At 41.8% G+C, this 25,954-nt stretch overlaps 1 protein-coding gene across 1 annotated transcript in view; it reads left to right on the forward strand.

Moving 5' to 3' along the window:
* The window catches only part of COL24A1 (collagen type XXIV alpha 1 chain), a 413,884-nt gene that overhangs the window by 258,993 nt on the left and 128,937 nt on the right, over positions 1-25,954 (forward strand). The window contains exons 20-24 of the mRNA XM_077450311.1: positions 4,760-4,813; positions 7,201-7,254; positions 8,400-8,444; positions 11,152-11,205; positions 13,744-13,788. Of these exons, the coding sequence (XP_077306437.1) occupies positions 4,760-4,813; positions 7,201-7,254; positions 8,400-8,444; positions 11,152-11,205; positions 13,744-13,788 (252 nt within the window). The remainder of the gene's footprint in view (positions 1-4,759; positions 4,814-7,200; positions 7,255-8,399; positions 8,445-11,151; positions 11,206-13,743; positions 13,789-25,954) is intronic.

Consider the following 25,954-nt stretch of genomic DNA (forward strand, 5'->3'; position numbering starts at 1 on the left):
GTTTTTAGTGCTGTGACCCTTTTATACCTGCTTGTTTTTGCTTTGTCTCATTTCTTCAGCAACATCATTTTTTTTTTTTAACAAGAAATTTCAGCAACATCATTACCCATTTAAAAAAGTAAGGTACTAGTGCGCACAACCCTTATTAATTAACTAATTCCTAATAAAGGGCTAATTAACTAAAAAACCCAAGGAAGCTGCCAACACAAATAATGTTCTCAACACTATCTAAAAATATGCATATAAAAGTGTGCGGCGCTACCTTAAAATACCAAACTATGTGAAAAAAACAAAGCAAGCTGAAAACACAATAAATGTGCAAATAGCAAAACTCGATGCTAAAAGCACATACACCACAAATGTGTATACTAGCTGAGAAGTGTAAATCACCTATAGTAATATAGTAAATCACAATCGCATATAATGTGCAAAGAATCACATAACGTGTACACAGAATCGCAGAATAATGCAAAAAATATATAAAAAATATCCTAGAAAATGTTCAAACTGCTGTTCCAGTGTTTACAAAATAATGGAAAATAAATACAATATAAGATGTGCAAATCACCTATAGCAATGTGATAAATGAAGATCACATACAATGTGCAAAATCGCATAACATGTGCAAAAATCGCAGAATAGTGCTAAAAATATAGAAAAAACAAAGTGTCCAATAAAATGTTCAAGCTGATGTTCCAGTGCTTAGTAAATAAATACAGTATCCAAACGTGCTGATAGGAACATGCCGTATTCACTCGGAAATAGACGTGCTCCACAAACCACCTTCAGTGCTCCACCAGTGCACCCCCCGTTTCCCCCAGCCTCTCACCTTAATGCTAGACCCCGCAGGGTCAGATACACATGTAGGGGGAATAGATGAAATGGTTCCTTCTCTGTAATCCTCACAAGATAGTCTCACAGGGTAATCCCACAAGGTAATCAAGTGCCAGTACTCATAAGGGAAGAAAGGGGACTTTCATGTGTAAAAACGTAACTTTTATTAAATAATAAACAATATCCACTCACATGAAAATTCGAATATTGCGCTGGTACAAATAGGAACTTCCGGTCTCGGCCGCGGCCGGAAGTGACGAACGTAACACCTGGCTCCTCCCTGATGCGTTGCGTCACAAACACGTGACTTTTTCAATTACAGAGAAGGAACCATTTCATCTATTCCCCCTACATGTGTATCTGACCCTGCGGGGTCTAGCATTAAGGTGAGAGGCTGGGGGAAACGGGGGGTGCACTGGTGGAGCACTGAAGGTGGTTTGTGGAGCACGTCTATTTCCGGGTGAATACGGCATGTTCCTATTAGCACGTTTGGATACTGTATTTATTTACTAAGCACTGGAACATCAGCTTGAACATTTTATTGGACACTTTGTTTTTTCTATATTTTTAGCACTATTCTGCGATTTTTGTTTTCCATTATTTTGTAAACACTGGAACAGCAGTTTGAACATTTTCTAGGATATTTTTTATATATTTTTAGCATTATTCTGCGATTCTGTGTACACGTTATGTGATTCTTTGCACATTATATGCGATTGTGATTTACTATATTACTATAGGTGATTTACACTTCTCAGCTAGTATACACATTTGTGGCGTATGTGCTTTTAGCATTGAGTTTTGCTATTTGCACATTTATTTTGTTTTCACCTTGCTTTGTTTTTTATCAACAACATTGCTCAGCACTGAAAGAGTAATAAAAAAAACATTGTATCACTCTGTTCTTTTAGAGACCGAAAGGGATGAACTTCAGTCTGCAAATGAGGTCAATTTAAAGAGGAACTGCAGTCTGCTCACATAATTTGTAATAAAAACATCTTTGCCATTCTGAACTTTCATATATACTATGATTCTGTATTTGCCAAATATGCTGCATAAATCTCCCTCCACTGAGTCTGGCTGCATCCATTTTAACTGTGGGCAGCTGAAGCTGCTGCCTGTTCACTTCCTGGATTACACAGACACACAGAGGCACACCTTCAGCTCTGCAGCTCTCATTGGCCCTCTTATGACTCCCCCCAGACTAAGCCTTTTTTCTGATACTTGTTGCTTACAAGTTAAATTAGTATTTTTTGCTAGAAAACAACTTAGATCCCCCAAACAATATATATATATATATATATATATATATTTTTTTTTTAATAGAGACCCTAGAGAATAAAATGGCGGTCGTTGCAATATTTTATATCACACTGTATGTGTGCAGCAGTCTTTCAAATGCAATTTTTGGGGAAAAAATACACTTCAATTAATTAAAAAGAAACTAAACAGTAAAGTTAGCCAAAATGTTTTTGTATAATATGAAAGATGATGTTAAGCTGAGAATCATGATCTTTATTCTAAGCAAAAAAATCATGATTCTCATTTTATCCAGAATTGTGCAGCTCTAAGACCTACAAGAGGCTATTTTCTTTTCAGGAGGGTTATAGACGTTATTTGGCTGGATCATTGTATTTTACATTAGTTGATAAAATGTGAACGCTTTGGTTTAGCAGTCATATGACCGGAGTTTTGATGACTTTCAGTATCAAAGCACTGTTTCTCATGCAAGCATCAGACGCTCATCTCATAAAATCATTTGCTTTAATCTTAGTAGATAAGTCCTTTGAAGTCTGCCAGTGAAACTAGTTAAAAGTGGATTATAAATAGAATTCCTGAGCCTCCTCTGGAAAAGGATTAAATGAAAGGAAGAGTAAAGGAATAGTAAAGTTGGGGCTGTTACTTTATAGTGCAAGACCAGTGCTGTGTACTAACCCGCTGGTTCAGCAACATACAACAGTCCGTTCTCACCAGCCATATTAGTTTAGGAGCTTCCGACCCCAGTTATGCTTGTGTTGCCCCCTCTGAATGTGTCACCTCGCCATACTATGGGGGTTATTTACCAAAGGCAAATCCACTTTGCACTGCAAGTGCACTTGAAAGTTCAGTCGCTCTAAATCTAAGGGGTAGATCTGAAATGAGGGGAAGCTCTGCTGATTTTATCATCCAATCATGTGCAAGCTAAAATGTTTTTTATTTTTCTTGCATGTCCCCCTCGGATCTACAGCAACTTTACTTCCAAGTGCACTTGCAGGGCACAGTGGATTTTCCTTTAGTAAATAACCCCCTATGTGTAGAATACAGAGAATCACACCATTCACGTCAAGTCCAGCAGTCAAAAAGCCATTCATTTTGAATTGGTGGAAACACTGGCAAACATCCCACTTCCTTAGTTAAGCACATTGTGCAGTGCTAAAGGCATTAGTGTGAAGGGAAGTAGAGTGAGATGTTTGTCTATGTTTCCACTGATGCATAATAATTGGCTTTTCGAATACCGAACTTGACGTGGCTGGTGCGGTTCTCTGCATTCTACACAAAGTCTTGGAAACACACAAAGCTGGATTTGAACATCCTGCACCAAGAAGGGGCAGAAACAGAGCCAGGAATAGAGCACACACGCTAACACATGGTATGGCACCAAAGCACACATTCGATAAAAAGAAAATGCATCTGCATTATGTTAGTTGTGGTGCTCTGTGTTTCCCCAAAGGTAATGCAGGTGCGTTTTGTTATTTTTTCATCCTTTGAGGCCTGTTGAGGGGACCTTTTCAAATTAAAGGGACTGCCTCAACCCAACATGCCACATGTCTCAACACACAAAAAATGCATGGTAACACAAACAAATTGGGGGTTATTTACGAAAGGCAAATCCACTTTGCACTACAAGTGCAAACTACAAGTGCACTTGAAATTGCTCTGAAAGTGCACTTGGAAGTGCAGTCGCTGTAAATCTAAGGGGTACTGAACTGAAATGAGGTGAAGCTCTGCTGATTTTATCATCCAATCATGTGCAAGCTAAAATGCTGTTTTTTATTTTCCTTGCATGTCCCCCTCAGATCTACAGCGACTGAACTTCCATGTGCACTTTGCACTTGTAGTCGGCTCTTGTAGTGCAAAGTGGGTTTGCCTTTCGTGAATAACACCCCTTATGTCATTACCTAAAGTGTAAAGGGAAATTTGGATTTTGAGAAATACAGAATACTGCAAACTTACACACACACAAAAAAAACAAAAAAACAATTGACCTTTATTTTGAGGGTTGAAAAAGTCTGAAATGGCCAAAATTTTAAAGTTAAAAACTATTTTAAGTAACAAAATAACAAAACGGCTTGCATGGCAAGTATAGTTTTTAAAGTTGTTGTAAACTCAGAAAACAGAAAACCTGCAAGCAAAAGCATAATGAGCTAGTAAGCACTGCATACTAGCTCATTATTAAATACTTAGATCAAAGCTGTTGCAGTGGTCCTTGCACACTGCTGTGACTGGCGACATGTCTCCCGGAGTTATTTCGGGGTTCCGGGCTCTGGCACTGTGATTGGCTGGAGGCTTGATGATGTCACTCCCACGCATGCAGTCACGGCACTGCTACTGAAGAAACGGCTCAAGTGTGCATGTGCTGATGATGTTGGCACATGGGGATACAATGAATGTCTCCTAAACAGTGCCAGTTTATGGGATATTCACGGTACCTACAGGTAAGCCTTATTATAGGCTTACCTATAGTGAAAAGTGGCGTAACGGGGTTTACAGACACTTTAACAAATTGTATTTGGCGAACTATTGTAATATTTACAGATAGAAAAAAATATAAGAAAACAATTATTAGAAAAAAATATTAAGCAAGCTTTTGGTCTTTTGTCTTCACTGTGTATGTTTTTAGCATTCTTCAAATCCGTACTTAATTCTTATTTTATTTCTTTATTAGGGGTTTCCGGGAGATATTGGCTTGCCTGGGGTAAATGGACCTGAAGGACCAAAGGTAGGACTGTCGTTTTAAGATATTATATGAACTCATAGCTCAGAACTGTTTAAATCTTCTGATATACCTTAACAATTTTGTATCAGTTTCTTGAGCGATCATTAAAGATACCAAGAATAATTGACTAGTTGTGCCCACCGTGGTTAAAAAATGATTTGGTACTCACTGAGAGGTGTGTCTGTGCCCGTCTCCATGATTACATCATTGTGTCTGACGGAAGCATGAACGTGAGAGTTGAAAGAAAAGAAGAGAACAGTGAGATGGAGTGTTTCAGGCTTGTCTAGCTTTAACGTGACAAGGAAAATAAATGGGCAAAATTTCTTGAAATATTCCTTATGTTTTAAAAATGTACAATTTTAAATTCTTATGGTTTACAGCATTTATAATTTCCATAATACAATATTGTTTTCATTTATGAGATTGCTTTAAGGTCCATAGAGAAAATGGCACACATGCAGTGTGCTGCAGCCTACTGTGGCCCTTGGATGAGTTTCCCTGAAGATCTGAGGTCTATAGTGTTTTTTTTGGGGGGGGGGGGGCGGAAAACAACACCCCCCCAAGTTGGTCAGTCGGTCGGCGGCTCCCACCCCCTACCCTGGCACTTACCCCATCGGTTGCAGGTGGGCAGGCTCCTACGGGCGGCGGGCAGTGGCTGGGTTGCGAGCTCTTGTGGGTGGGTTGCGGGCTCCTATGGGCGGGGGGCTCCTATGGGAGTGTTGCGGGCTCTTAAGGGCAGTGGGCATCACGACAGCTTCCACCGTGTGGCTCCTCGCCTGTCCTTTCAGCCAATCGGGTGACCGGTGTCAAAACCCACTTCCTGATTGGCTGGGAGGAGAATTTGTTGTTGTAGAACACCTGGGTGGGCTCGGAGCACACTCTCTGCAACCTAAGCATACCCTATATTGAAGCCTATTAAAGCTCATGGCTCTAATCAGTGCTTAAAAAAACAGTCCCTCTGCATTGGAATCCATGCGCTGGTGTCCTGAAAGGGACCGGATGCATGGATAGGGGAGGCGGTGATGGAGGGGGGGGGGCAGTACCCGTGCACCATTAATGGATGGCCTGCCCCTGTTACAGATGGCATAAATGAAATTAGATGATGAGGACAATTAGGCTAAAATAATGCTATCTTTTAAGACAGCCCGCCTGTGATATGTACCTACATTAAGGTGGATGTAAACCCGATTCATGAAAATTGAGCTGGGCACATATATCTGTAGTGTTTACTTATCTCTTTTCAAAGCCCTATGTCCCGTGGCTTGCTCCTGCTCCATTCTTCTGTTATCAGAATGATAACTTCTGACAAGTTCTCTGTCAACTGAGATAAAATCATGCTGAATTTTGTGTCAGGGTGGGTGCTATAAATTAGCAGAAAAGCTGGTCTATTCACAGCACAGTTCTGCATTGTTTCTTTCTTTTCCTGCCTATGTGGAGAGGGGGTGTGTGCATTTCCTCCAATCAGCTGTCTCACAGTATATAGTAAGAATCCACACCCACAGGTGAATCAGGAGGAGGAAATTCTAACGGTACATGCACTTTCTAAACAGTGTAGAAAGGGGAAGACAGCAGATGTAAATGTAAAACTCATGAAGGGAGATTTGTTTCATCTCTATGTATTATCTGAGGCTGTTCACTTCCCTGGGTATATGTGAGGGTTTACATCCACTTTAAGTCACTCAGCTGTTTGTGTAAACTAAGCTCCCGTTTTCTTTTTTTTTTTATAATGGAGGTGTTCTTGTGAGTAGCATTAAAGCTTATGCTCCTATTTGTAACATGCTGTTTGATGGCTGCAAGTGGAAAATATGACATTTTTATATGTACAGTATAGTGTCTCATTTACCTGATACTTGTTTAGTACCGAAGTAAATAAACTATAAATACATTTAAATTCTTCCACGTGTGTATGATACTGTAGGGGTGCAAAAAATATGGTGCTGCTCTGCATAGAAATCAGCTTACAGTTTATTTTTTTATCAAAGCTTAATTGGCCAAGCTGAAGTTAGAAGCTGATTGGCTACCATGCACAGCTGCACCAGATTTTGCACTTTCCAGTTTTATGAAATCAACCCCATTGTGTTTGTGAATATTCCATTGTCACTTAGACAAATCACTTTTGAAAAAAAAAAGCATGGCTGCCAGCTAAATTTTAACTTATTCTATTGTACTTATTAGATACCATAAAAGCTGGACAAGGCATAATAGAACAGTTGATAATCAATACCTTATATTATATTTTCTTACTGGTGTGCATTGAATTTATGAGGACAATGAAAGCCGAAGTGAAAAATGAAGTTACCGTACCATACACTTTTATATATATATATATATATATATATATATATATAAAACCCTGATTATAATATTTTAAGAGTTCTGTATTTCTATAGGGGCTTCTTGGAGACAGAGGGCCTCCAGGTCCGCCAGGTCCAAAAGGCGTGGAGGTAAGTTTGGGGCATTAATATGTTATGATAATATAGAGAACCAAAACTCTATCCAAAACGAATCTATTTCACCCTTCCTTCACCCTACCCTATCCCCTTTCTGCAATCCTTTCCTTTCCATGTATGATTGTTACTTGTCAGCAGTTCTAGGATCTCTGCAGCTGCCAGCACCCATACGACGCCACTTGGTGGAAAATATATTCTGCGTGTTTTAGCAGAGTCACTCAATTGATGGCTCTTTCTGATCAGAGATGCTCCCCAATGGCCCTCAGACATGACCATATATTCTACTGACTCAACTGTGTTTGGGGTGAAGCAGCCAAATGGAGGTTGAACTATGTGATGGTTAAGTAAATACAAAGGTGTTAGCACAATGGTGCTTATTTCTGCATTAACACAGCTTTATTTATTTTAGTGGTGTTAGTACAACAGTAGGAATTGGTCATGGTTAGGTTAAGGTTTTTGTCTGCTTCAGAATTGTTCTTGAATCAAGGGTCAACAAACTGCTTGTGCTGCTTGCTGCCAGTGCCACTACACTGGAAGAAGACAAAGGGGTTAGAGGTGGGTACAGGAAGACCCAGATGGCCACAGTAGTAGTGAAAAAAAACAATAAAGATCATGTGACCTTTTGTTACTTGAAAGACAAATATATTATGTCGCCACAAGAACAATATCATTAACTTCAAAAGAAACAGTTTATATCCTCTATACCTAAACATTCTAACAAAACAGATCCCTCTTATGGTTCTAACAGTTTTCATACCCCCACAACTTTTGCACACAAATGTTGCAAAACCCACATGCCCCATTGTTTTCTATGTGACCTTGCAGTGACCTGCGTATATCCAGTGCTGCTGGACCAAAGGACCCCTCTTTGGGGTTATGTGTACTTCCCCCTCCACCTGGCTTAATCACTCCTATAACCCCTCACTTTTGCCCCTTCCCTTCATGCAAATCCTTCAGCTATTCATGTCATAGCACCCCCCCCCCCCCCATCCTTTTATTTCTCATCACCTTTGGTTTTGGGTCATGAATAGCTAATTTCATTGGACCAGGTGTAAATTACACTGGTGCTGATTGTTATTTAATGATAGTTATGTTTTTGTTTCTTGTACACCATTTCAGTATGGATCTCTATTTTACAGGGTGAAGAAGGACCACTTGGACCTCCAGGGGGTCTTGGACCAATGGTATGTGCGGTTCAACTTAGCATGTTTAACTATTGTGCTCACACTTTGAGAACATGGGATGGATTTGGGTAATAAACCCCTGATCTAACATGCATTATATTGTATTGATATACAGTGTGCCATGGAGCAAGCTGATAAAAATAGATGTAACTTGTGTAACACAAAAAGTGTGAGCTGGAATGTGAAAAATAAATTAAGCCACGTGGGAGTAATTACTGGTGAGGTGGATTTGGGGCATTTATCTTGCTGTATGATCAGGACCTCATAATATACTGCATCATGTGTCTAATACATGTAATGGAGGCAGACATTGAGCTGAACAAATACAGTATCTATGACAACCAGCTATGAGTAAGCACTAGCCTTAGTGCGAAACGCGTCAGTGTTAGCATATTTCGCTGTGATGTCATTTGCTTTATCTTAAATATTATTTGAATAAAGCATTGTTTTAGCATTGGAGTGTTGCCGTCCAGAGTTCTGTCATTATCCACATTATCTGCATGCTGTGGCTCACACCCGGATCCCTTCACCTGGAGCAATTATCTCTGAGTTCCCAGGACCTGCCTTTTAGTGGTGGTGTATATCTCAACAGTATCTATGACCTTTATCCAAACTGAGTCAAGTTAATTGAAAACTGTATGTCCATGAATCTAGAGGTATAAGCAGTTGAAGTTATGCAAATCTTGACTTGTCCTTTTAGAATTCTAGCTTGATCCCTCCTCCCCCCAACTCATACACCTTTCTGTTAGTACTTTAATATAATAGGTGGAAACGCTGACCAACAGGGAGGCTTAAGAGGCATAAGGGCAGGACCAAGGTTAATTATTATGTAAAAAAAATATATATTTTTTATATTTGATTTTTATAAACAGGTATTTTGTAATTTAGCTATCTAACTGTTTTCATGTGTGGTCTTTACTGAATGTATATTCTACATTTAAGAATTCTGTTCCCAGGTGGCATTGCCCAGGTCTGTTACCAGTTTACTTGAAAAAATTTACAGAATTGTCAGCCAGTAGCTGAGGGTAGAGAGAGTTGATAAACAGGTATGACCAGTCAGATGGCTGGCAGACAAAAAATGAACTGAGGTTATTACTTGGGTTGCAGACATTATAGACTCGGGTCCAGATATGGCATGCAGATCTGGATACACAGATAAGGATTGGTAGTTGCAGACAAGCTTAAAGGGGATGTAAACCCACGCTCATCATTTACAAAGTAATGGCATACTATATGATCTATATGTAATATACATGCCTCCTGCATGTACCCCTACCTTTGAATTGTCACCCCCTTCTGCATTTGGAGCCCTGCAACACTCGGAATCGGTGGGCGGGTCTATTTTCCAGTGCTCGGTGGGCAGAGTCGTAAAGTCACCAGACTCCCAGCCCACCTCTACACTAAGCTTGGCCAGGCAGCATCACAGGGTCGAACCTCGCTTCTGTAGAGTGAAGGAGAGCGCGTGCCCTGTTATATACACTCCTTCCTGCGCATGTCATACACTCGGTGTCATAGACACACTCTGCTCTCATACTAGTGCATGAGATAAGGAAAGCAGATGTCAGTCACAGCAGTGTGGGAAGTGGCTGCACAGATTTCTCTGTTTCCTTTTTTAATTCAGTAAAAAAAGACAAGAGGATTGCTCAGAGCTGAATTTACTTTCCGTGGCAAGGCTGGGCACAGATGAGTTGACATCCTCTACTCTACCAGGTAGAAGTCTTCATTAAAAAAAAAAAAAAACTATTCGGGTTTACATCCACTTTAAGTCAAGCTGGGATAAACAGGTATACATATTTTTGATGTTAATTTTTTTCAAATCTAGACTGTAATAATACATCATCATGAGTACAGCCATACTTGTGTGTTACATTAATATGCTTTTAGAAGTATTGTGCTGTGATATTGCTTATCACTCCTCTTGTATGAATACAATTCTGTCAGACTGCTTAGACATAGAAAAAATATTTAATTTAAATATCATCTCTAGGAGGCCTATTCTTTAATTTTATCACATCTATAATTTGGCCATAATGCTAATTGCTATTACTTACCGTCAGTCACTCCTGACAGCGTAGCAAGGCAAGCTAAAAATACTGAGAACCTGAAATAACAAATTTACTTAAAGACAAACTTTACAACAAAAGTTATCAGATTTAGGCAATAAACTTCCAGTATGTTTTCAGTTGAAACCTGGTAGGATAAACGTATTTATAAGTCAGGAGCACAGTACAGTAACTAATAACAATCATTCAGAGATCTCTTGATGAAGTTGTACTTATACTAGCTGGATTCTCCCTGCTTGGCATGAGTACCACATGTTGTATTTTGTTCTTTGCACTGTTTTATTGATTCATGATGATTTCTGATTATTGTATAAAGAATTGGTCTCTTTTCCAATGTAAAAGTTTATGAGTAACTCAAAGTGACTCTCTTATGAGAAACGTATGGGGGGTGTCATTGCAGATCTCTGCTTTGAAAATTATATTGAAGTATTTAGGTCAGACACAACCAGGAAACTAGCATTTGCAAAGGAAGGCCGGAAGTGGCAGCCCCCATATTTTTCTCATGACACAAGGGTCACTTAAAGCATAGTGTCTCATAAATGAGTAGGCAGATGTTACCAACTGTTAAATTCCCCATGTTACAACTGTAAAATAATCAGTACAGTCATGATTCACCAAAAAAATATCTTTCTCATTTTTGTCAGGGAAGACCAGGACGTAAAGGTTATGCTGGAGAACAAGGGCTGGAAGGCTTGAAGGTGAACCTGTTTATATAGAACCTTTCGTCTCGTAGAAGAAAGCTAAGTAGGAAATAAGACAGACATAGCTAGGATGAGTGGATGAGCTCTCCATCTGGGACATGACATAGTCTCTTCCTCCTTAGCATTTCTTGGCTGAGATGTCTCTGCAACCTTATGGTTGCCCAATGTGGGATTACAATTAGAATGTTTTGTTTTTAATTAATATTCAAGCTGTGCGTACTCTAAGCACTTTACTTACACAAAGGCACATTCTACAAGGTGTTTTTGGGTAAAAGACTGTCTGTCTTGCTTAATAAAACAAAAAGCTGTATGCAGACTGCAGAAATCAAAAAGCAACTTCTCAGAATTGATTCATTGTACCGTTTAATGTCAGTAAATTGAAATTTCAGTTGCTAAATGACAGAAATCTGTTTTTTTTTTATAAAGCTTTACTCCAGACAGACATATAAAAGACACAAACTATTCATTAATACATTGTATGTATTTTTTTTAGAGCTGAAATCCAGGTATGGTTTTTATTTTGCATAGTCGCATTGGTCCAACCTGGACTAAGATAAGTATTTTATATTCCATAGCTAGCTGATCCCTAGCCGCCGCTATTACAGTGATCTTTGCTGTCTTCTGTGTTTTGTACTAAGTGGCTGCCCTGCTGCATAGTAATTACAGGGGTTTGCCCACATGTAATTGACACCATTCAAATAACGCCTTGTATTTTTAAAATGTAGACATGGCTTTATCTGATTGGATGAAATTGTAATGTTATCGCCCGTCTCTCCATCTAATCAGAGGACTCGGCATTCATTGAAAAAAATGCAGGATGTTCTCTGAATGGTGTCTCTACCAAGCTACCATCTGTCTTCACTATTCAGAGGGACAGCCACTCTGCATGGGTCTTAACGAGGATCACTGTAGTACTGGGGTGCCCAACCTTTTGATGAGCGAGGGCCATCGAAGCAACTTGGTAACCGGTTGTGGGCCAAAATAAGTGTAATGAGCGGATGACAGGTCTGTATCTATGCTGCATATGCAGAATGGATATGGACACAGCCCATGCTACTCTATGGGCCCTCCAATTCAATCTGATGGAAGGGGACGGTTCCCCTTCTGTTTTTTTTTGTTTTTTCAGCATATTGGATTGAAGGTGAGCAGGGGTAAATGGACATAGAGGTGAATAGAGGGTCCAATTGGGTCCTAAGGCTGCTTTCACACTGATGCGTCATGCGCACCTGTGGCTTTCCTGCAGGTTAGACGACACTTTGCCATAGACTTCTATTATATCCTGATTGTATAGTGCACTTTCTGAAAGCGCACCAAACCCACAGGTAATAACAGAAGTCTATGGCTCAGTGCTGGTAACCTGAAGGTGCAGGATTAGTTTAACAGCAGCCTTGTAACCACTGAAGAACAGATATGCCCATATATACACTGATTTCAGTAACAAACACACCTTTAATAACAGTCTTCCATTCAGTTTTCCCCGGCTTTTGCTGTCCCAGGCAGAGTGCATTTGGTATCGATTGTAACAGGAGGTGGCGCTATACAGGAAGCATCAGCTTATGTGGCTCTGCTCTGCAGCTTCTTGCTTTCTCTACCGCCGGCTTCATTCACAACACTGATGCTCTGGGATGGTGGGTCGGCAACCTGCGATCTGGGCTTGTCAAACCACCATCCCAGAGCAGGAGGTCGCGGGCCACATCAGAGGGCTCCGCGGCCCACATGTGGCCCCCGGGCCACTGGTTGGGCACCCCTGCTGTAGTATCTGCAGAAAGTGACTGGTCAGGTGTGGAATATGTAGTCCTACATTGGTCCAATGTAACTATGCTATTAAAAAAAAAAAATGAGAACCCCTCCCCCCCAGAATATAGCTTTTGTATGCAAGTACCTGAATTTGACCTGGTATTAAATACGTGCAATGCCCTAAGCAGCAGAGCTCAAACTAGGAGAGGTAGAAACATCACAAGGACCTGAGCTGAAGTGATCATGTGCTAACAAAGAACGAGCTGATAGAAGAGAGCCGAGAGATTATCTCATCAATCTTCTGTTTTTCCTTTCACTGTCCAGCCACAGGCAAGGGGAAAGACAAGGCCTCTAAGTGCTAAGTGAAAAATCAGGTCTCCTGCCCTTTCAAATAGGGCTATGCTATGTGGCAAAGCTGTGTAAATCCCAGAAATGGATGAACAGAAATACAAAATCTTTGGAAGAAATACTTGGTACTTTTGGGCATAAAGCAACATGTGAGACTTCTCTGCCACCCAACAATGCAGCTCTCAGTGCCCAAGAGGCATGTCGACAGGCCCCAGTGCTGTCTTGTGTGGGAGAGTTTACATAGCCGTACATTTCACTTCATCTGTGTTCTACAGGAGAAGTTAATGCAGGGTATACATATTGCTCTGAATGCCCAAAGAGCAATATCCAAAATAAGTCAATCACATTTCATCTTTTTTTTCTATGTGGCAAAGTGAAATCTGGCTGCTTAGTATAATTCAAAAAATATAATCATGAATATAACTCTGTACTTTATCCTTATCTTACTAGGGTGAAGTTGGAGATATAGGAAACATCGGAAAAGTTGGTGAAGCAGTAAGTTTTGTTATTTTGTGAGTGATATATTAGAACTAACACTAAATTAGGCCACCTTGTACAGTAACATTTATGTCTAAAGCATAAGCTTTTGTTAAACTTCAGCTAGAGTGTGGAAGGGTCGAAGCCCCAGTCAATAATATTTTGTTCTGTGGCCCATTGGAGAGATTTTCCTTCAGTTCTTGTGTTGTAAACACAACAGGAGGCGAGAGGAAATCTCTCCAAAGTGAGGGGAAAGCCCCTTTTAAACAGTTGTCGCCATGTCCCATTTGAAGGATTTCCCCTCTATTCTTGTTTTGGTGAGAGCTCTGACTTTTGGATTTTCCCTCACTTTTATTCCCAGCATCCGTGTTCACCAGGATAAATAGAACGATTTTCCCTAGAATGGACACAGAAAAAAAACTTGACAGGGTTGCTAACTCTTCCCTAGTCTATACAAACAAACAAAAAACTGTCCGGGCTGCAGAGGAGTGGCCAGGCTTGCCATGCCTGGCTTTCCCAGAGGGGGTGTTCCCTGTACTAACATCAGGCTCTCCACTCTATCTGCTCTCTGATGTCTTCGTCCTGTCCTCAGATAAGGGGGACCGTGTGTGTGCGGGGACTGATCCCAAGTCACTGATCTACTGAGAGGATACTGAGATGTTCAGGAGAGAACCGAGTACACAGACCACTCTGCTGAAAGTTTATGGAGAGTGATCGGTGCTCTGCAACAAGTGGAGTGTTCTGCAGTGTATAGATGATCTGTGTTCTGCAACATGCAGAGGTGCAGTGTTCTGCAGGGTGCAAATGATCAGTGTTCTCCCAACAAGTAGAGGTTGAGTGCTCTGCAATGTGTACATGATTGGTGTTCTGCAGGTTATAGGTGACCAGCCTACTCTACCCTTACCTGTCTATATACTACCCTAGCCTGTACATTTACTACCCTAGCCTGTCTGTTTACTACCCTAGCATGTCCATATACTACCCTAGCCTGTCTATTTACTACCCTAGCATGTCCATATACTATCCTAACCAGTCTATATACAACCCTAGCCTGTCCATATAGAACCCTAACCTGTCCATATACTAACCTAGCCTGTCCATATACGACCCTAGCCTGTCTATATACTATCCTAGCCTATCCATATACCTGTGGACCATGGCTGCCATGAGGAAGCGAGCCGATGCCGCCATCATTTGTCTTCAGGTCGGGTCCAGAGGCGCAGGTGTGGGCCTGTGGATCACGGCTGAAGAAATAGATGGAGAGGCTCCACAAAAATCTCCACCCTGCCACCTCCACCGTATACATGGGCAGGGCAAAGGGAGTCAGGAGCAGATCCAATTTTTTGGGAGCAAAATTAGGTTTCACCTAGGGTGTTAAAAATACTTGCACCATCCCTGCATCTTGGCATGTACCAGGAAGGTGGCTTGCTGCCAGTGTTTCTGGATTTCCATGGCAAAGCATATTTATGGTCAAAATGTAAAATCCTGTATTAATTTCCACATTGTGTTTCAGTTATTTATATCCTACTCATATTAATCGGAACGATCTTGAAGTCTGTAAACGTACTTTTGTGAAGATCCCCAAACATTTACTTTTTGAATTCTATGACACATATTCACTATATCTTGTGAGTAGGCTCTGCTTTGTCATACATTTCACACAGCCTGCCTTCTGAACTACAGATGTGCTGAGAGGAGGAGTTTCACGGGGAGAAGTCAGTACAGGAATCACAGCTTGCAGGCAGCAAGATACCATGGGATATGTAGTCCTTAGAATTTGTAAGTGAACAGCCGAGGGGAAGCTACAGTATATAGGGAATCCAGAAAGTTGTGAAAAGTGATGGCCAGAAGACAGGCAGCACTCCCATGACGAAAGGAAGTTTTTTAAGCAAGCTTATATTTGTATTGCTATAACAATGTTGATGTTATAAAATGTAAGTGTATGCTTTAACTATAGAACTCCTTTAACAATTCTGAACTAAAGGATACTGACTAGCACCTTGTAGTGTCTACTATTATTTCCAAGCCCAATTCTAATAGTGAGACATACTGTGAAGTGTCTTTTATAGCTGGACACTGCATATTGCCATTTACTTAGAAGCCAATCCTTTGGATATGGGGTATAAGAATGCAGAACTTAAAAAAAGTGCTTGAAAATGAAGAGAGACAAGTTTCTGCTTTGAACTTACCACTTCATTAAATTTTTTTTACTTCTCTAGAGTAATAACAATAGCTAAATCACTAGACAGTGAGGTAGGTGGCTTGCTTGGGTTCTTGATAGTTGAGTTGTGACAAGGTCATAAATGGGTACACTGCTCCCTGGGACACCTTTTGATATTATTATGGCAAGCTCCCTCATGGCCTATAAATAAGTGTTGAGTCTGTGACCTCTACAAACCCATATTGGGTACAGGAGGAAGTGACTGGTCCCTCACATGACATACCAGTTTATTTGTATTTTGACAAAGACTTACTCAGAAGTTGAAGAGAAATTTTCGGCGTTTTAAAAGTGAAGCTCACTTTTCTGACCATGTTTTATGTTACACCCAACCAATCCTTTAAAGAATATGGAGGCTGTTCTTCTGGGCTCCAGCTCCTGTCATTGTTTGCATTGAGCATTGCTTTGCAGGGTTCTTCCCACATATTTTCGTCATTTATTCACAGAAATCTATGAATGAAATAATTGCTGCTGCGTCAGAGGGATCTGTAGTTGTCAATGGGGCACAATTGTGTTGACGTCAGGACACTTCCATTGATACTTCATCTAGCCCTGTAACTGAAGGTCCATACCTCAGTACAGACCTGAAGGTGTAGGAATCATTTGCAGGAGGCAGGGCATTGTGTCCGGATCCACTGATAACAGTTTCAATGCTTAGTAGAATCAAATGCAAAACAAAAAGATGCAAATTTTTTAAATTATTTTATATATATATATATATATATATATATATATATATATATATATATATATATATATATATATGACTGGGGACCTTGGATTGCGGGCTCCTTGAGGGTAGGGACATGTGAGGTGAGTGTGCAATGTACAGGGATAGGGGCAATTGTAGACACTCACTCAGGTTGAACTGGATGGACTGGTGTCTTTATTCAACCTTACTAACTATGAAACTATATAGCACCAACAGATTGCGCAACGCTTTACAACATGGCGGCAGGCGGTACAGTTACAATAAAATTCAATACAGAACGATTACAGCTCATTACAGCCTACAATCTAAAGGAGAGAGTCAAGTGATACAAAAGCTAATAATTGTGGGGGATGAGCTGATGGAGAAAATAAAAGTACAGTTGTTAGATGTAGGTAGGATAGGCTTCTCTGAAGAGAGAGGTTTTCAGGGATCGCCTAAAAGTGGACAGAGTAGGAGATGGTTGGACAGATTGGGGTAGGGAGTTCCAGAGGATGGGAGAGGCTCAGGAGAAGTCCTGGAGATTAGCATGGAAGGTGGTGACAAAGTAAATAGAGAGCAGGAAGTTTGGGGGGGAACAACCGGAAAGATTAGGTTAGTATTTTGAGACTACATTAGTGATGTAGCTGAGAGCAGCGTTGTGAATGACTTTGTACTTGTACTTGTATTTAAATAGTAATTTTGTATTTATTAAAAGTCAACAGCTACAAAAACATTTTATAAACACACATTCACCTGTCCCAGGATGTAGCGATGTGCTCACCCAAGCCATCCCTTTGCTCGGTCTTCTCTCCAGCATCTCAGCTGTGGGCACCCGGGTGTGGCAGCTTGCAGCTTCACAGACAGGTACCCACTGCGCATGCACAAGCTGTGCTGCTCTTTTAATGGTCCTGCAGTCTTCTGGGACTTGTTATGCGTCTGAGATGACTGCGGGGAGGGAGGGGGGAAAGAGGCGATCTGAGCGGAAGTGGAAAAGTGTACCTGTCAAAACTAGGTACCCCCACCCCCCTTAATAAAAAAAAGTGCAATTTAGAGAAGAGGAGTCGGGATGTGGCCTTAAAGTAACACTAAAGGTTTTTTTTTTTTTTTTTAAATAACAAACAAGTTTTACTTACCTCCACTGAGCAGTTCATTTTGCACAGAGTGGTCCCAAACCTGCTCCTCTGGGGTCCCTCTGCGGCTCTTGGGCTCCTCCCCACATCAGATAACCCCCTAGGAGAAGCGCTCTCCCGGAGAAGTTACCTTGCGGCCGCGCTCCAGAGTCCAGCATTCAGTGTCCATAGAGGCTGAATGCAGGACTCGCCCCTGGCGAATGCGTCATTGGATTTAATTGACAGCAGTGGGAGCCAATGGCTTTGCTGCTATAAATTTATTCAATCAAGAGCCGAGAACCCCCGGGCAGAGAGAGAGCAGGTCCCTGTGGGTCAAGTTTGAGGGTTCAGGTAAGTAAAATGGAGGGGGGGCTTTGAGGCCAGTCACTGACAGATGTTTTTTCACCTTAATGCATAGGATGCATTAAGGTGAAATAACACAAACCATTACAACCCCTTTAAAGTGGAACTTCCCCTTTTGGGTGGAGTTTGTAATTAGTTGGGTGAGTGGCAGCCAAGGAGGGATTGGCAGAGAGGGTGCAATTATTTTTATTTTTTTTGCAAAAGATGGAGTTGGCCTTTAAATGTACTTTTTTTTTGCTACTAAATGTAAATATGTAATCTGCAAGATTTATCTTGATAATGTTCCTGATAACTTGTTATGTCATCAGAAAATCTCACAATTTTTGTGACAAAGACGGATGTCTTTTTGATGTTGCTTATGAAGGTTTTTAGCTACAACAAAACACGCTTTTTTCATTTATATAATTTGTAGCATAATGTTGATAGAGGAAGAGATAAAGGAGCATTTTTATGCTCAATAATTGGCTATAAGCAAACGCTTTCCTGAGTGAGGCCCATAAAACAGTGGTAGTCTGTCATACTCCTGCTGTTAAAGGGAAACTATTTCCTGCTCAGTATTTCAGGAATGTCACCATTTTCGGAAAAACCTCAAGCAGGGGATGATTATTGAAAATATTTTCTTTTTTCGCAGTTTTGACAGTTTAATGTTTTGCCATCACTGGCTATGAGATTTTTTGGAAGATCAGAGGAATGTAATGTCAAATTCGATAAAATGATAGGGGTCGGTTTATCTTTAGAAATATGTATTGTTTACAAAGTTAAAGAGGTCCACCTGTGTGCGGGTAGATGTGGAAATAATTCTGTTATGTTCTCTCTACAAAGTTGACGTCTATCTTACCAGCAGGTCTGGTGTTAAGTGGCTTACTTTCTGTAAATGGCAAATCATATATGTCCTCTATACATAACGTTTACCCGGCTGTCAATATAAGGCCATGTATGTCCTTGCCCAGGGCAGCAGTGTGATAAGAACTAACCTTGCCATTTGGATGGACTACACCACATTAAAAAATTATACCAGCACTTACCTTAACAATGGCAAAAAAGTAAGCATTAAAAGAGTGAATATAGGGTTTAAAGTAGGGGTCTCCAAACTATGGCTATTCAGTTGTTCTGGAACTTCAACACTGGGATGTGTAGTTCCCCAACAGCTGGAGGGCCGTAGTTTGGAGATCCCTGGTTTAAAGCATGCCCTAAGCATTGAAAACTTTTCATAGATAAGAATAGAAAAATTTTTATATACAGGGTTTCTACTGCCTCTTTGCAGTGTGGGGGTGATGTCCTTACTGTGTATAGGACTCCTGTTGTTGTTTCCCTTTGGTTGAAACTAAAGAGCTAATTCCTGATCTAGCTACAACCTTACTCAATAAAAACATTAGCTATGACTTTGCGACAATTCAAACTTCTCATGCAGGTCACTACTGCCGCAAAGCAAACTATAGCCAAGGCATGGAAAACTCCTCACCTTAACATTGTGCAAACTAAGAATAGAATTACCAGAGCCATGATATATGCAAAGGTCAAAGTAATCCTCATAGATATGGTTAAGAAATATGAGTGCCTGTGGAAACCCTGGTAGGATCATTACCTCCCTGTTGACTTTGATAATATACTACTATCCCCCTGACTATCTCCAATATAGTTAATCAGAGCTCCCCTTTTGGGATTCTCTGCATTCCCTTCCCCTTTTCCTCTTCCTGGGGCTGGCCCTAGTCTCCCCTTGCTTCTCTGATCCTCCTTTTTTCTCTCCCCTTATCCCCTGTCTACCTCCTCTTTCCTCTTCCTTCTCACAACCTACTTATTTTCATCTAGTTTCTATTTACTAGGGGGTCTATCCTATTAGTATGGGCCCGCTAGTATACACATCCTTGACAGGATACCAACCACAACTGTTTTACAAAGCCAAAGGTTCTAGCTAAGTATGGTAGACACCTCCCCTATTCCCTGGTTTTCATCACCTGAGCCCCTAGTGCGCCCATTCTTTTCTTCGTACTAGGCCTGATCTCCCTTGACTTTTATGCTATAAGATGTTACTCAGTGATTCTGTTGCCAAACGTATTTGTAATTACATGACACTGTTACCTGTCCCCTTTCTCATCTGTATGAAGTATGCTGTTTGACAGTCCTCCTGCATGTATCCCTTCACTTACCCTATACCTACGTGGGCTGTCATTGTACTGTATCATTGTACATCCTGTTTTACCCCCTTTGCCATGGAGATAGTTCCTTTTTGCCCTCTACCTATGTATACCAATTGTATTATTTAATAAAATGTTTGAACAAGAAATGAAAGAGCTCATGTTAATTATTATTAACGAAACAGCAGCTCTTTCACAGGTAATAGTGTATCCTGTTGGCAGCAGTAGTGCAACGTTTTACATTCTCCCCTTGTTTGCAGATTTAGGTGGCTTGTTTCACCACCTCTCATACATTCGTCCTTGTAGGCTTGGCCCTGCCATCTGCTGGACAATACCATGTACTGCAGTGGGGTCACACGGCTGTTGCACACTTGGCTTCAATCAGCAGCACCTAAATCGGCATTATAGAACCCAGAAAGGGTGTAATCAAAGTTTCTGTATCTTGACCGCCAAACTGCTTTCTGTGCACTTTTTCCTGGTTACTTGCTGTGATTGGCTTGTTTTTGTAATTTCAATCTACTTATCTGATATTTCCCACTCCTAGTTGCCTTTAGTTATGACTATGGCCTGTTGTCTATTTCTGTCTGCCACCTGCCCAAATCTTCTGCCTCTTAATTGACTATGCCTGTTTGCTGTCAGATGTAACCTCCAGCTTGTTCCCCACATCTTATTAATTAAATTTAGTCTACTCTGGACACCTACTTCAGTACTACGGTTTTCCTAGCATAAAAAGCATTAGGCACAAAAAGTATTTTTTGTTACATGCACATCAATGTCACCAAATATATCAAGCATAGAACATTCTAGGTTGCATATATTGGGGATATTAAAATTCTGAGAGATGAATTCAGTGACATGTGACCAGAAGGGTCCAATTTTGACACAATTCCATAACATAGTTACATAGTAGGTAAGGCTGAAAAAAGACAATAGTCCATCCAGTTCAACCAGTGTTTATGCTGAGTTCCCATATCCCTGTATGTTGTGTCCTTTAAGATGTATATCTAAGAGTCTTTTATCAATTGTATGAGAGAGTTCCACATCCTTATTGCCCTGACAGTGAAGAACCCCCTATACAGTTTAAAGTTAAACTGCTTCTCCTCCAGTCTCATTGTGTGGCCCCATGTCCTTTTACACTCCCTAGGCCTGAATAGTTTATTTTTCTATGCTGGGATCCCCTGGAGTGTCTTCTCTCAAGTGAGAATAAACGTAGTGTTTGCAGCCGTTCCTCGTAAGTGAGGTCCTCCAGTTCCCTTTTGTTGCCCTTCTTTGGACTCTCTCTAGCTCCTTCGGAGGACTGGTGACAAGAACTGAACAGAAAACTCCAGATGAGGGCTGACCAGAGCATTGTACAGTGGCAGAATTATAATTTTGTCCCTGAAGTATATTCCCTTTTTTATGAATGCTAATTTTCTGCCTGCTTTGATAGCTACAGCTTGGCACTGCATGTTGTTGGTCAATCTGTCATCTATTAGCGCCCCTAGATCCTTATTCATCCTTGATTCATCCAGCTGTTCTCCACCTAGTGAATATTTTTCATTAATGTTTTTTGACCCCAAGTGCATGACTTTACATTTCTCCACATTAAACCTCATTTTCCATTTGTCTGCCCATTCTTTAATTATCTTCAGGTCGTTCTGGAAATTTCTAAGTCCAGATGCGAGTTTATTACTCTGCTTATCTTTGTGTCATCCGCAAAGACTAAGACTGAACTAGTTATCCCATACTCTATATCATTTATGAATACATTGAATAGAATTGGTCCCAAGACAGAAGCTTGGGGTACCCCACTCACCACTCCAGACCAGTCTGAGTACTTGTTATTTATTACTACCCTTTGGACCCGTCTCTCTAAATTTTTTTACCCAAAACCCTATGGTACAAGCCTGCGGACCTCAGCTTGTAAATTAAGCATCTATGGGGGACTGTATGAAATGCTTTTGCAAAGTCCAGATACACCACATCCACAGGCCTCCCTAGATGGCTGCTTGCATCCTCATAGAATGTTAGCAGATTGGTCTGGCAGGAACGTCCTCTCATAAACCCATGCTGATTACCACTAATAATATTCTTCTCCTCAGTAAAGCTTTGGATATAATCCCTAATTATCATCTCCAATAATTTACCCACTATTGATGTTAGGCTGACTGGCCTATAATCCCCAGGAATATGTCTCTGCCCTTTTTTTGAATATTGGTACCACGTTGGCTTTTCTCCATTCAGCTGTGGAGAAGAAGGCATTTAGTACAGTTGCCTTCTTTGTGCCACCTGTAACACATAAAGAATATCTGTCCAAAAAGGTACAGTATCTCATAAAAGTGAGTACACCCTTCACATTTTTGTAAATATTTTATTATATCTTTTCATGTGACAACACTGAAGAAATGACAAAGTCGTGTGCAGTGTACAGCTTGTATAACAGTGTAAATATGCTGTTCCCTCAAAATAACTCAACACACAGCCATTAATATCTAAACCACTGGCAACAAAAGTGAGTACTCCCCACACACAAGTGAAAATGTCCAAATTGGCCCCAAAGTGTCAATATTTTGTATGGCCGCCATTATTTTCCAGCACTGCCTTAACCCTCTTAGGCATGGAGTTACCAGAGCTTCACAGGTTGCCACTGGAGTCTTCTTCCACTACTCCATGATGACATCACAGAGCTGATGGATGTTAGAGACCTTGCGCTCTCCCACCTTCTGTTTGAGGATGCCCCACAGATTTTCAATAGGGTTTAGGTCTGAAGACTTGCTTGGCCAGTCCATCACCTTTACTCTCAGCTTCTTTAGCAAGGCAGTGGTCGTCTTGGAGGTGTGTTATGGGGTTGTCATCTTATCATGTTGGAATACTGCCCTGCGGTCCAGTCCCCGAAGGGAGGGGATCATGTTCTGCTTCAGTATGCTTGCAGTACATGTTGGCATTCATGATTCCCTCAATGAACTGTAGCTCCCCAGTGCCAGCAGCACTCATGCAGCCCCAGACCATGACACTCCCACCACCATGTTTGACTGTAGGCAAGACAAACTTGTCTTTGTACTCCTCATCTGGTTGCCGTCACACACGCTTGACACCATCTGAACCAAATAAGTTTATCTTGGTCTCATCAGACCACAGGATATGGTTCCAGTAATCCATGTCCTTAGTCTGCTTGTCTTCAGTAAACTGTTTTTGGGCTTTCTTGTGCATCATCTTTGGAAGAGGCTTCCTTCTGGAACAACCATGCAGACCAATTTGATGCAGTGTGCGGCGTATGGTCTGAGCACTGGCGGACTGACCCCCCCCCCCCACCCCATCAACCTTTGCAGCAATGCTGGCAGCACTCATACGTCTGATTCCCAAAGACAGCCTCTTGATATGACGCTGAGCACCTGTACTCAACTTCTTTGGTCGACCATGGCAAGGCCTGTTCTGAGTGGAACCTGTCCTTTTAAACTGCTGTATGGTCTTGGCCACCGTGCTGCAGCTCAGTTTCAGGGTCTAGGCCATCTTTATGTAGAGCAACAATTCTTTTTTTCAGACAGATCCTCAGAGAGCTCTTTGCCATGAGGTGCCATGTTGACCGTCCAGTGACCAGCTTGAGAGAGTGAGAGCCATAACACCAAATTTAACACACCTGCTCCCCATTCATACCTGAGACCTTCTAACACTATTATGAGTCACATGACACCTGGAAGGGAAAATGGCTGATGGGCCTAATTTGGACATTTTCACTTAGGGCTGTACTCACTTTTGTTGCCAGCGGTTTAGACATTAATGGCTGTGTGTTATTTTGAGGAGACAGCAAATTTACACAGTTATGCAAGCTGTACACTCACTAGGTTACGTTGCAGCAAAGTGTCATTTTTTCAGTGTTATCATGTGAAAAGATATAATAAAATGTGAGGGGTATACTCACTTTTGTGAGATACTGTACATTCATGACAGGTAGGTGTGTCCCATTTTCCAAATATATATATATTATATAATCTAACAGGCGTAAAATATGCCATACGAAAATATTACAGCTGTATGAGTTTGTTTTTCAGAAAATAGGAATTAGGGAATTTCTACTCGACCTTGTTCTGTTACGTCAGGGAAATATTTACATTGTTCCTGAATATGGGATAATTTAGAGGGTTGGAATGGTTCTTGCTTCAGGAAGGAGAACTGAAGCACAACATTCCCCCTACATATCTATATTGTAAATATCTAAAATACCAGATGTCAGATATCCTGTTTTAATGAGGATTTAAATGAACCCTGGGAGTACAATTGATGTAGATATTTCAATCCTACTTGAGCCCACTAAGGGCCATCGGGAACAGTTAGGAAGTGTTTTAGTTCTGGGTTAAACCAAAGAAACAGTTTGCAATATACGTGGGAGCATATGAACTAACTGGACATTTTTAGAGACATTAATAACATAAAAGTGAGTTAGTATGCAGAGTCTGCCTGTGTTTATAGTTTTAAAGTATTTCATAGAAAGAGACCACTTGTCACGGTCGTTCCACTACCCCGATCGTACAGAAGAGACGTACCTGCAGGGTTCCTGTACGACGGGATCTCCGACGCCCTCGGACGCGGGTCGACGCGAACAAACACGCGCGGGTGCACGCAGGTCCCAACAGACGTTCGCAGGTGCGCGCCGACACAAGCGGGCGTTCGCACCGTACGGACGTGCGCGGGGTCACGAGCGTAACCACGGCCACCTGCGGGGGTACGCAAACGGGCCGTACGACCAATCCTGTTGCCCAATAGACTATTTAAGGCCACAGCTCCTGCTCCTCGGCGCTGTTCGGTCTACAGCGTTCCTGAGACTTCTGCTGTTTGTTCGTGATTGTGTTCCTGATATTATACCCGACCTGTTCCTGGACTCTGCCTGTATTCCGCCTGCCCTTGACCTTTGCCTGATTGACTACGCCTCTGCCTCCCGCTTCTGTACCTCCGCTGCCAGATAGTTGCCGACCCTGCCTGACTGACCACGCCTCTGCCTCTCGCTTCTGTACCTCCGCTGCCTGATAGTTACCGACCCAGCCTGATTGACTACGCCTGTCTGCCCGAAGTCCGGCACCCATTGACTCTGCCACCTTGCCGGTCCACTTGTGCCAGCCGCCCAGCAGTCCTTGACTGACATCCAACGCCAGGTGCACCTGCCGTTCCTGTTACCACCAGTTCCAGTTGTATCCGCTATCTGCTATCCGGCTAGGCACTTGTGTCCTCCGGGCTCCTGAACCCCTGTCTCCATCACCAGGGGCTCGAGAGCCGGTGGTTTACGAGGCGCCGCTCCCTGCACGTCGGGGCTCTCTAACCAGGTACGTGACAGTACCGAACAGCCAGGATGTCTGAGCCCTCGCAGGGAGCGTCTCCCATGGATGAACTCTGCCATCATCTAGCCGGCCTCACCCAGGCCGTGAAGAGCCTACAAGAAGGCTACGGACGTTTGGAGGAACAGGTCCAGGCCCTATCTGCCGCAGCCCCGGCTGCCTCTGGGTCTCCAGGCCCACCATCAGTGGTCATGTTGCCGCCAGAACCAAGGGTACCTACACCAGACCGCTTCTCCGGTAACCGGAATAAGTTCAGGGCCTTCCGGAACTCCTGCGAGCTCTTTTTCGCCCTCCAACCCCGGACTTTTTCTCTTGAGGCAACAAAAGTGGGGTTCGTCATTTCTCTATTAACCGACGAACCT

Source organism: Lithobates pipiens, unplaced genomic scaffold (genome assembly GCF_037356315.1).
Source record: "Lithobates pipiens isolate NorthernLeopardFrog02 unplaced genomic scaffold, aLitPip1_a1.2 Scaffold_23, whole genome shotgun sequence".
NCBI lineage: Eukaryota > Metazoa > Chordata > Amphibia > Anura > Ranidae > Lithobates > Lithobates pipiens.